Source organism: Stigmatopora argus, chromosome 11 (genome assembly GCF_051989625.1).
Source record: "Stigmatopora argus isolate UIUO_Sarg chromosome 11, RoL_Sarg_1.0, whole genome shotgun sequence".
NCBI lineage: Eukaryota > Metazoa > Chordata > Actinopteri > Syngnathiformes > Syngnathidae > Stigmatopora > Stigmatopora argus.
In genome coordinates, this window is record NC_135397.1 from 1,019,227 (window position 1) to 1,032,556 (window position 13,330).

Consider the following 13,330-nt stretch of genomic DNA (forward strand, 5'->3'; position numbering starts at 1 on the left):
CTTATGTAAATGCCAAGCTGCGCTTTTCCTCTGACGCTAAATCAACGAAACCTTTTTGGAGGTTGGACTTTTTTTTTTTTTTTCGCCACTCAATTTGACGTGACTTTTTTTCGTTGGATTTACGCCGCGGCAAGATGGCAAATGGGTTGTGTTATGGCCAAGTTCGTTGATTTTCTGTGGAGGGAAGACTCGGAGATGGAGGATTTGTCGAATGTTCGTGATGATATATTTGTGGGATGGATTTATGAAGTCATTAAGCAACGGGACACAAAAAGGAATAGGACTGAAAGACTGAAAATCAATCAAGTGAGCTCATGTTTATTCATTTTCTGAACAGCTTATCCTCACAAGGGTCGTAGGGGGTGCTAGAGCTGATTCCAGCTGATTCCAGCTGATTCCGGGCAACGCCCTGAATTAGAGGCCAGCCAATTGCAGGGCACAAGGAGACCAAAGGACCGTGTGCGGTTGTTTGGTCGCCGGTCTTTTGGTCGCCCGGACCCAAACAACGGGCGACCAAAAGACCGGCGACCAAAAGACTGGCGACAAAACAAGGTAAAACAACACGGTCTACGCATCAATAAAAGGCAACAATGGCCCTGAGCAGTGTCACTGAGCCGATGTGTGAGTGTATAAGAAGAGTTTGTATGTACATGCGCTGTCCCTTTAAGAAGCGACGTCAGTCAGGGTCTTAACAAGTTCTCCAACAAAAAACAATAAAAGTCCGGGAAATTTTGAGCTTTTCTTTAGCCTAATAAATAATAGGGCATTAAGTATGACTAAATAATAATTCACAGTTTGTATTTAGGGAATTTGAGCAACAATTTAAATGGTAATTATCAATAACCTTCCGGGCGACCAAAAGATCGGCGACCAAGCGACTGAGTACCCCAAAGGACAACCAATCAGACTGTTAGCCAGCTAGCCGAGCATGTTTTTGTGATGTGGGAGGGAACCGGAGTACCCGGAGAAAACCCACGCAAGCCTGGGGAGAATATACAAACTCCACACAGTGAGGATCCACCTGGGATCAAACCCTCGACCCCAGAACTGTGAGACCGACACGGTATCCACTTAGTCGCTTGATCTCACGTAGGACTGTTTATTTTTTAAAATACGTTTGTTAACGAGAACCGAATATGTAAACGTCATTTTTTTGTAACCTTATTTTTTTTCCCTGTGCAACTCATTTACAAACCATTTCATATTTGCCAATAATGCTCTTATATGGCTTTATTCAAATTGGGGGCGAAAGGACGTTTGGATTTGGGGGACCACAAAACCAGGTGACTGGGACTGGACTCGCGTGCCACCGGGACTTTCATAGTCGTCGCCGTGGGAACGTAACTGGAGGACATCTCTGTCCTATTTTGCGGATTGGATCTGGTCCTGGAAGTGCCTTGAAATACGCCTGGTGTTAAGTCTTTAATTCGTCGCTATCTCACTGAGCCGGAATGGCTGTCACGGCTGAACGCTGTGACTAGAAATAATAGAAGCCCGCAGCGACTGCGCCTCTGCATAATGGCGTCCTATCAGCCGGGCGTCGTGGCAGCAGCCATTACGGCTCTTTGCGTCCTCTCATCTTGTCGGTACGCTGGCGTTCGGGGTCTCCCCGTCCCACGGGCGACGTGTCGGCCCGAAAGGGGCGGGGAAAGCGAGCGAGAGCCGCCATGCTGTGGCATTTAGGCTCTGGCTGCGCCTTAGAGGACGTGCTTTATTATTCTTCGCCCATCTTTCTCTTCTCTCATTTCGTCTTCTACCTCTCCGTGCTCGTCATAACCCGCCGGGGGCGTCTTTTCAATATTCCTCCGTCTCCCGCCGTGGCCTGGCTTCACTCATTTTTGTCATTTTGGAGTTTCCCAAGACGCTTCAAGGTCAAGACCATGCAAGTGTAGCGAATTGGAGGATGGCGATATGTAGGTTAACTTTTCCTTGGTGTTGCTTTATCGATCTTTAAGGTCCTGATCCAAAGTAGGTCCTCGTTTAGTGTCAAATGTGCTGGGCCTTTAGGTTCTTTGTTCACCTTGCAATTGGAAATCTGATCTTTTTGCAAAACTCTTAAAGAGAGAGTGTCATTTTCAGCCTTTTGGGATGCCAAAGACAATTTTGTTCCAAATCCCAATTGCACCACCAGGCGGTCTTTAAATTGGACTTTGCTTAGCCACCATCCAAAATCCCCTTTTTTTCTAACTTGGACCCAAAAAAGCGCAAAAGACACTTTTAGTTCCATTACTTAGTTAGCCTGGAAGCCACTTAGTAAAAATCCTTTAGCATAAGGTCGGATTTTCATTGCACCATGTGACGGTGATGTTGCAATTGTACGGTAAAATGTCCTCGGAATTTTTCTTACTTCGGGACTCGGACTTTTAATTTTGTATTTCGACTCATCGCATGGTAAAATCAACAAGTCTCCATGACTTTTTTCTTTTTTATTCCAGTGACTCATTCTCTCTGCTGGAATCCTTCCTTTCGCTTACCTCATAATTTCAACTATGCAGAGGCAAACTGTCCCCCAAAAATAATGTTATTGCATAATTTCAAAGTTAACGTCTCGACAAGATTCAATAATCGTGCGTAGGAAACATTTCAGATGGTCATGTGCTTTAAAATAACACAGAAAAAATGTAATACTCCATGTAAAAAGTGCAGTACGTAACAAAAATATCTGGTATGCGAAAAAATGCTGCTGATGGAATCAATTTTAGAGGAGAGCTTGTCCTGTGCGTTTGGCTCCTCCCCCCTCGCCTCCGCCATCTCTTGCTGACAGATGCTCATTTTCCAAAGTGTCATCTTGTCAGACCTGAGAGGTTTGCCTCCTCGCCAGGCCGCTTTGCCATCTCACCCATCAATCACGGGTCCCGATTTGCGGGGCAACAATAAGGCGCCGTCTGCCTCGCCGAGGTCGCCGGGGTCAGGGGAAGCAAATTGCTGCGCTCTAACAATAATGGTCGCTTTATCCAAAGGTATTGCCGGCGAACGTGGATGGCAATGTTCCGTTTGACGTCTGAAGTGGAAGATGAGTGATTCATTGTGATTTATTCCATGGCTTCGCATATTATTGCGGCGTACGAGGACAGTAGGAAGATCTAGTGCAGGGCTGTCAGACTCGGGTTGGTTCGCGGGCCGCTTTAGCGTCAACTTGATTTCACGTGGGCCGGACCATTTTAGATATATTTAGATTTTTTTTAATAAATGGATTAAAATCCCCGAATATTCAGTTTTTTTATAGATCTAAAAAAATGTTTATTTTAGCCTTTTTTTAACTATATTTTTAGATTTTACAAAATTATTTCTGAACTAAAAACACTGAAAAAAATGGTTACAAAATTACTGGATTAAAAGCCCTGAATATTCATTTTTTTTATAGATCTGAAAACAATGTTTATTTTAGCTTTTTTAAAATAAATGGATTAAAAGAACTGGATTAAACCCCTGAATATTCAGTTTTTTATAGATCTAAAAAAAATGTTTATTTTAGCTTTTTTGACATGGCTAATAGAGCCAACCCGAGAGATTAATTGTATCAAAATTTAAAACAAAATTAGAATGAAGTTTAGTGTAAGGTTAGATTCAACTTAAAGGACTTCTTCCTGTCATCGTTTTGGCTAAAACACATCAGTCATTGGTCAAACCGATCCCAAGATAGGATGCTATCCGCGACTCAGGCGTGCCACAATATTCCAAAATACCATCATTCACCGATTGACATTTGTCTGAACCATTCATTCATGCCATAATGATGACCGTCTTATGAACTGACCTTCAAATAAACCATGTGCCGCTACTTTTGAAAAAAATGTAACTGACAAAAAAAATGACTTGTAGGGAAAAGTGGAGACAAATCGTTAAATAAGACGAACGTGAAGGCAAACCTCATTGCGCATTGACCTAATCCCGCGGCGCCGGAACGCCGTTAAAAAGGCCGTCTCAATTTAACGGGACATCGTTTGTAACACAAGCGCATGCCGCCTCTGGTGAAATCTCCCATTTGTACTCGACTGATTGCATTCTTTTGTCAGCAATAACATTCCGACGGGGTTTCTCAACGCACATAATTACACTTAATATCATACCTGCCGTGTCGATTTCTAGGAGGTGTTTATGACACGCCTGGTGACTAATTTGGGGGGTTGCCACTACATGAGGAAAACCTGTAAATCTTTTAGATTGTAGGGTTTGTTGTTCGTTAGCCCATCAAATTATATTGGACTTGGCGTTGCCGTCCTGCCGGCGTCATCCTCGGCACGTTGTCGTTAGCGCCGCCGTCTCATTAGTTGGATCCTCGTGGCCGGCGGGATCTAATTGGTTGCCTGACAGTTATGCGTCATTTAAATGTTTGACTTGGATGTGAATCACCACGCTAAGTGGCGCTTTCCAATGTCGAGAGTCGCCGAATGCAGCTGGGAAATTGCCTGGAAGCTTTTTGTCGTTAAAGTGGTTTGATTCTCAAGTAATGACTTTACTAAAGACGGCACTATTGGAACTATTTGGTAAAAAGGAAACGGCGCTGTCAATTGGTAAGCTGGCGCTTTGTGTGTTGCGCTGAAAGAATCGGCAGTTGAAGGGCTGGCTTATTCCCGCACGTGTCCGGAATATGAAGTGTGTTCTTGCTAACAACGTCGTCGGGTCGTCGCCTCTTGTCTATCCTCATCCCAAGATGAGGTGTGTGTGTGTGTGGGTGGGTGTGTGGGTATGTTAGTGTGTGTGCTGATACACACCAGCAACATCTCATTGAAGGTTTTATCCATTGTGGTTTGTGAGGTTCTTATCGCTGACCTGACATGTTTGTGATTCTCTTTTGTGTTTCTGTTGATGTACGATAGAAGAAATCTTTATTGTTCAGCAGCCATTGAGGAAAATATTATTGAATATGAACCTCACAAAAAGCTTCAGTTTAGCCTACGTAGTTACTTCGTTGAACAATGTGTCGCCGTTAGCCGAGGGGTCAAATGTAGAAAATTACTTAGGTTTTTAATATATATTAATTCATTTTCATAGCTGCTTATCCTCATGAGAAAAACACGGGTATTACATCTACAGTGGCCGCGGAGGGAGATATATCAGTGGTGCCGGGCAATTTTTCATATGATATATTTATTTTAGACATTAACATTAACAAATCATTTCCTTATAATTTCCCCCCATTTTTGTGTTTCCTCACATTTTTCATACAAAATTGGGACAATGTGACCAATTTTAAAGGGTTTAGATGGTACCGTATTATGTTGTTATATATATATATATATATATATATATATAAATATATATATATATATATATATATATATATATATATATATATATATATATATATATATATATATATATATATATAAAATGATTTTTGCTTTTTTGAGCCTCCCGTTTGTGCGCCATTTAATATACCCCTGCCGTTTCCGGGTATATTAAATGGCAACTGAACTTTTTTGGCAAGATATGTATGGTGTTCATGGGGGCATAATTATAGATACTTAAGTTCATTAAAATTCCAAGTCAGACTTTATTCAGCAGTAAGTAGTTTTAGTCTGCAAAACATTGATGCACCCCGTCACGGCATAAAGAGTGCGTAGTGGATCGTACCTTCCTGTTTGTGCGCCATTTAATATACCCCTGCCGTTTAATGTACCCAGGTATATTAAATGGGGGGTATATTAAACAGCAAAATACGGTAGTTTGTGAGGACCGTGGAACGAATTGGATAATTTACATATAAAGTACACCTCTACTTATGCATTTTTCAAGTTACAAAGAAAGTCTTGGAGCCAATTCACTTCGTAAGTAGAGGTACGACTCTATAGCGATTGGTGAAGAAAATCCTATACCTCGGCCAGATGTAACGAGACACTCGTTAGCTAGCGTGCCCTGAACTGAGTTGCCCTCTCTAATTAGCCAAACGCTATTGCTACTACTTATCTGGAACAGGCCGACCGCTACGAAAGGCTGAATTGTCACACGTCGTCTCGGTTTTCGAGCATTTTTAACGACTTCCACGAGCGACCCCGGGCTTGCCAAATCAAATAAGAGCTTCAGCCCGACACGTGTTTAATACCTTTCCTCATGTGTTTACAATGGCGCCCTTGTCATACGAGAGCCGCCACCTCCAGCCCTTTGGCTTGCGTCGGCCGAACTCGAACCCCACGGAGACACGCGAGCCGAGACACGCCCCCCCCCCCCCTCGGCGGGTCCGTTGCGTCGTTCGCTCGAGTGAGCGTTGGAAAAACATCTGACCGATTTGGCTTAGCGCTTTAAATATAGCGCGGGACGCGCCGTTGAGTAGAAAATGTTAACATCTTCTCGGAATCCTCGACGGTAAACGGCGTGTTCGCGGCGGCTGTCGTTTTAGATTTTTTTTTCGATTCTGACTGTGCGTGGGGATGCCCTTCTGCCTTCAGATACATTTATAGGTTTCCCCTTTTGCAGCGATGCTCGCACACGAGTGAATGCGAGGTTGAGAGTCGGGAGGGGGGGGATGGTGAACGGGGGCTTTACACAGCTGAATAACTAGGTCAGATTGAGATGACGACGCGTCGCCGTATCTCCTCGGTTCTTGGGCTCGGGCGGCTTTTTAGCAAAGCGACACAAAGGCCGGCGCCGATTGTTCCTGCTCCTTTGCTTGGTCGTTTTGTCGATGCACCGTGACCTTTTGTATTTATAGGGCATGTCAGCAAATGTCGGATGCGAGCTGATGCCTCGGAAATTGTGAAAGAAAAATCGCTGGGTGGTCAAACCGTTTGTTATTTTGGTACCGTCCATCACATCTTATGTGGAGAGTCTGGTGCAGTAATACCTTGACATACGAGTGCCCAGACATGCGAGCAATTTGAGATACGAGTAAAATTTTGAGCAAATATTTATCTTGAGATAGGAGACACATTTTGATATATCAGAACACAGTGGATGCGAGAGGCTGCTCATAAGAACATCATGGCCACTGTCTTTCCCGTCGCAACTCCCTCGTGTAATGTCTCAACGAGCACTGGGCGGAGCCTTGCATTTTTTCAGTGTTTTTTTTCTTCCCGTTAGCCAGTGCAGAATTGGATTGGATTGGATTGGATAACTTGATTCATCCCGTATTCGGGAAATTTCATTGTGACAGTAGCGGAGGGTGATTAGACAGAACAACAAAGCAAAAGCACAAAGTACAAAGCAAATCAAAGTAAATGGGATCATTAAGAATCACCAAATCAAATCATTAAGACAGAAAAGCAGCAAAAACACAAAACGAGCAAGAGTGGACGGAGCTACCGCCGTCTGCTGCCACTTGAACGGCGCCATCTTGGTTGCGGTAAAGTGGGACCAAAACTGGAACCCTTGCTATCTAATACGAGAGGAGTATATACTACTTGTCGTTGGCAAGTGGTCGTGCGTTATCCTATTGTGAGGACATTTGTGTACATCATTTTGGGAATATTTTGATGGGAATACAAAAGCAAACAACGCTCGATAGGTTGCATCTGAAAGTCAGGGTGGAGGCGGGGCCAATAGAGCCAACCCGGGAGACGAAAGGTATCCAAATTTAAAACAAAATTATAATTTAATTTAGTGTAAGGTTAGATTCAACTTATTTTTGAGTGTCTGCATCGTAATCCAAGTTTATTTTAAAAAAAAATGTTATGTTACAAGCGCGTTACCGTGCAAAAAGTCTAGCATCCTCTTTCACCTTGAGCTTCTGTTGCGCAAGTCCGTCCGTGACAGGTCGGGCTGACGATAATATTAACGCTGATGCTCCGAATGGACACGACGCCTCATTGGAGCGGTTTTAATCCATTAAATATGCAAGCCCAGCGCTTAATACTTCCAGCACAATACGTCAGATCAATCCCAAGGACCACAACGTCCAAGTAATCAAGCTCCATCATCAATAATGAACAGCGCAGTCAGGCACCACGCTGCGTTTCTATTGTCGAAGGGGCTGAATAGGAGACTATTGTGCATCGTTACCCTTTGCAATTCTTGGTAACATGACAAAATTGACATTGCGCCGAGGATGAGTGCTCTAATTTGGGTTTGGATTCGATTTTTCAAGACCCGCTTGAGTCACTTTACTGTTAATTTGGGGCTATTTCTGGGTGACTGAACAAGAAGTGACCCCGGAATGTCTCGAAAATTGACTGAAAATGAACAGATGATGACCTTTCATTGCCCTAAAATTGAATTTTGAATGCCCCCAAAACCAGGAAGACTTTCAGTACTGTAGATGGCGCTATACAACTTTTACGACGCTGGTATTTGCTAACAGGAAGTAGCATATTCATTCTTCATCCACAACCTTGTTGAGCCGTCCATCAGTTTGCAACCTGAACATGTCGGCCATTTTTAATGTCATGTTTGTTTTCCGTTAGCCTTGCCTGTGTGTCATCGTGTGTTGTTTTCTGTCTCCTCAGGTGGTGTTAGTATTTGCACTCAGCATCGGAGCCCTCGGAATATACTTCATCGACTCCGCAGAGTAAGTCCCTTAAATATCTCGCAGACATTTACAATGATCTTCCTCGCCACGCTAAGCAAAATCAACATGACTCGGGTCGACATCGCCCTACATACAATCGTACGTACGTGAAGCCTCTCAAATGCAAATGTTCTCATTTTTACACGTGCACATGAGCGCACGATGCGGGTTGCGTCTTGTCAATGGGAGGCACGTCAGTTCCCATGGCAACACGGTCGGGCAGATACTCTATGTACGCGGAGGATGTTGCTTCCTCGTTTGTGTGTGTGCGTGTGTATGAATAAGTGTCAGTTTGTGTGTCTCCCTGGTTGGCATTCACCCAGCGTCAGATTGCGGGCCCGCCCGGCATCCCCCCGACAACCACTGCAGTACCATCGGCTCCCAAAAGTACTTATTTAAATAAAATCGGTAAAAAAATCCTTTGAGGTGCAATGGATAGCCTGCTTTGATATCATACGATGTAGTAGTAGCCTCAGAATGCTAACATACTGAGCTAGCTTGATAAATATGTCATTTTTGTTGTATTTTAGCACAAATGCAGCTGCTGGTGAACGTATATAATAATAATAATAATTTAGAATTGCTTATACGCGAGGAATTGTAGAATTCACCGATTTTAAGGCGGCGGCGGCTTATATACGAGTAAATTTGGTAATAAAAAGGGCGGGCATTCTGGGATAAGATGTAGTAGTAGCCTCGGAATGCTAACATACTGAGCTAGCTTGATAAATATGTCATTATTTTTGTTGTATTTTAGCTCAAATGCAGCTTCTGGTGAACGTATATAATAATGTACAATTGCTTCTACGCGAGAAATTGTAAAATTCAACGATTTAAAGCTGCGGCTTATACGCGGGGACGGCTTATATGCGAGTAAATACGGTAATAAAAAGGGCATTCTGGGATACTCACATTTAATTGAGTAAAATAATCTGGATTGACTACATTTGTGCCCTGTTCTGAAAATATTGGCTTTTCTTGACGTTTTTTCTACATAAGAAAAATGTAATTCAGTGTTTTTTCGGATTTAAATAAGTAGTTTTTTACAGATTAAGCTGTTGTCTTTCCCTTTAACTGATTTGCTGCCACTGACAGTGATAATTCACTTGCATAGTCCGTTAGCGCTCTCGTACTTATTGGCATTTTTTTTCTCCTTCACTCGTACATACATTGTCCATCCAGTGTGTTAGAGTGTATTGCCTCTCTGCACCCGAGCCATTGGCTAATCTCTCCGTGCAGTACACTTGGCATTGTGATTCATTGTGGCTTCCTCACGGGGGGACTTCTTATCAACCCCAAGCAGATTCCATAAACTCCATGGGCTGTTTTGCGTTACAAACACGGACATGTCTTTGGTTTTTTACACCGCATTTTGGTCCCTCTTAGTTTGAGTTTGATTTTTTTTAATAAGGAACAGCACATATTAATGAACATATTCATATTCATGTTAATGAACATTTTATTTAAGTATGTAAGATTGTAGCCGATGGCTAATTGCTATCTTTAGTCCTTGTGCAGTTTGAAGGCAAACGATGACACATACACGCACAAGAAGCACCATTTTAGACAGCGTTGTGATCGCAATGTTGTTCATGTAAAAGCCAGCCTTTAAGATGATTGGCCCAGAGTTTACATATGCTAATTGGTATCGAGTTTCAGGTATGAAGAGAGAAGGTGCTTTGGCTAATTTAGCGCTCTCTTTGAAGGGAACTACAGTAATCCCTCGATTATGGCGGTTAATGTAGACCAGAGATGGCCGCGATAAACGAAAAACTGCCAAGTAGGGTCACCCCTATTTTTAAAAAAAAAAAAATATATATATATTTATTTTTTTACTTCAGTGCTGAGTCCAAGTAGCAAGCGGAGGACAGGGGATTGGCTTACGCTTGCAAGTTTCATCATGGATTTCCACATCTTTTAGAATTTACAAAAAAAATTAATTAAAAAAAATGTAACCCAGAAAAAAATCTGCGATGTAGTGAAGCCGCAATATTCGAGGGATTACTGTACATCAAGCGTCAACTTGATTTCATGCGGCCCGGATCATTTTAGATATAATATGTCGAATTTTTATTAATAAATGGATTAAAAGAACTGGATTAAAAACCCTGAATATTCATTTTTCTATAGATCTAAAAAATGTTTATTTTAGCTTTTTTAAATATATTTTTAGATTTTACAAAATGATTTTTGAACTAAAAACACAGAAAAAATGGATTAAAAATGACAATGATTGATTTAAAAGTGGGAAAATCAGTAAATTTAATATACATCTATACTCTTCATTTTAATTTGATCCTAAAACAGAAAGTTGGCACTCGTGATTGACTTTCCCGGGCCACACAAAATGATACGGCGGGCCAGATTTGGCCCCCGGGGCGCCACTTTGACACATGTGCTGTACACAGTCACCTCTAGAGCCAGCCCTTGTTGACGTGTTGTTATATTTTGCACAAAATCTTGCAGTGGAGTAGGAGCTTTGTGATGTACGATTTTGTAAACTAAGGTGGCATCTGCATATTTAACAGTATTTTTTGTTCGTTTGTGTTTTTTTTTAAATATCTGACAGCGGTGATGCGTTTTTGGTTTTCTGTCCAATACTTTATGTAACTGCGTGATGTTGCATTTGATGTGTACCAGCTAGCCAAAGAAATCCCACGCGGAATTCATCAAGCTAATGGAAAATGCGTCTTTTAAGGGGAGCGCAAATGTCTGTGCAATATCACCCAGACTTGTCACCTACACACCGGCTGTCCGTCACAGCCGCGTCTCCTTCCTTAGCGACTTTTTTTGTTCAATCTCTCCGCCATCCGCCAGGAGGCAATTATTGACTTTTCATTTTCCCGGCGTGAGGCATGGCGTGTACGAGGATGCGTGAAGAAGAAGAAGATGAAGTGGCATTACACCTCGGGCATAATTCAATTAACTCTCTCATTCTGCGGCTAAAAATAGAGTAGCTCATTTAAACTTTGTTGCAAGCGAACGCTAACAAGAACTGAGGAAAAATCAATGATGGAAGACTTTGTAGCACACACTTGGAATGTTTGTCATTATCCTTGGAAATATTGACGACTCGGTCACTAGGGGGCGCTCGATCTTAACCGTGGCTATGGCGCTTGTATGAAGTCAAAGCTGTTCTATAGAGCAAGGGGACAGCCGGCAGCGCTTTTCAATGACCATATTTTCTGGACTATAAGTCACCCTTTTTTTTGGTTTTTCGTAGTTTGGGTGGGCGACCAATCCTCAAGTGTGACTTATACAGTAATCCCTCGATTATCGAGGTTAATTGTAGACCAGATATGGCCGCGATAAACGAAAAACCACGATGTAGAGTCGCCCTATTTAAAAAAAAAAAAGTAGTATTTTTTATTTATTGTTATTACTTCAGGAGGACTGGGGGAGTGGCTTCCGCTTGCGAATTACAGCATGGATTTTCACGTTTTTATGAACTTCCAAAAAAAATGTAATTACCCCCCCAAAAAATTCCCTAGAAAAAAAACAGCGATGTAGTGAAGCCACGATATTTGAGGGATTACCGTACATGCATTTTTTAAAAAGCTATAGTTATCTGAAAAACTGTTATGCTAACAGACGCTCGTTGTTCTGTTTTACTTTCGTTACTTTAACGTATGTTCGTTCTTGATTTCTGATGAAATAAAAAATCGACCTCTCGAAAATGCGACTTATACTCCAGTGCGTTAAATGTTTTTTTTTTCGTCCTTCGTTGTGTATTCTTTGGCAAGTGCGACTTATACTCCAGTGCGACTTATACTCCAGTACAACTTCTAATTGGTGTTTCTATTCCGCTTATATCAGTTCAGACATAGACTTTATCATCATCAAATCACCAAAAGCCTTATTGTCATCATACACAACTGCATATAACGAAATTGGTGAGTAAATAACGCTTAGATTGAGAAAACAAAACACCAAACTGGAGAGCAAAGAGCCACTGCACCCGTGCGCGCCGCCATCTTGGATCTTCTATCTTTGCTAATTGCTCCTTTTTGCTGTTATGACTTTGTCAACACCGAAAAAAAGCTTCCTAACACCACGACAAATTTAAATAGAAGGTAGTCTGTGTTTCAAAGGCTTTAATTGTTTGTTTAATTTGTGTTTATTAACTTGGCACACAAGCTGTCATCGTCAAGTCTGTTTATGGTGGCGGAGAGCTGCTTTACCTCCGATCTGTGTTGGAATTCAGCCGCTGACACCTTATGTGAAGAAATTGTCGACGGGAGGACACGTTGTGTCCAAGCGCGGTCACCGTCTTGACACCTTTGTTTATTCCCCCTCGCCATTATTTTTCTCTCGGGTGCTCCCATGGAAGGAATAAAAATAAATGTAGGACAAAGTGACCGCTGGCTGCTCTTAAAGGGACGTCTCTCTCGCGCTTGTGTATTCTACGCCTCGCTCCCGTTGAGCTCGGGGCGCCGAAACGGATCCGGACACGGTCCGAGGCCACGTAAACCTGCAGCTGTAACTCTATCGTTAGCACGTAACCAATGTCATCGCAGAGGCGGAGAGGGATTCTCGTGACTAATTAATGGGGTAAGATGAGAAATGGGGATGAGAAGCGGGGCGAGGCCAAAGCACCATTTGGGGAGGCGAAGGCCGGACTAAATACGGACCTCCTTCCGGGGGGGGTTATAGTAGAGTAATCCCTCGAATATTATGGGTTCGCTATATCGCATATTTTTTTCTGGGGGAAATCTTTTTTTGTTAAGTATTTTTTTGTTTGTAAGTTAATAAAAATTAGAGAATTCACTCCCTCTTTTGAAATACAGTAATCCCTCACCATTTGGCGGTTCAACTTTCGCGGCTTCGCGACATCACGGATTTCTGGGGATTTTTTTACTTTTTATTTTTTAATGTTCATAAAAATAT

The 13,330-nt window shown here is 42.3% G+C and overlaps 1 protein-coding gene across 27 annotated transcripts in view; it reads left to right on the forward strand.

Moving 5' to 3' along the window:
• kcnma1a (potassium large conductance calcium-activated channel, subfamily M, alpha member 1a) overlaps positions 1-13,330 on the forward strand; it is a 140,058-nt gene that overhangs the window by 44,432 nt on the left and 82,296 nt on the right. For all 27 annotated transcript variants that reach the window (XM_077613534.1, XM_077613535.1, XM_077613520.1 and 24 more), the window contains exon 3: positions 8,382-8,443. In XM_077613534.1, the coding sequence (XP_077469660.1) occupies positions 8,382-8,443 (62 nt within the window). The remainder of the gene's footprint in view (positions 1-8,381; positions 8,444-13,330) is intronic.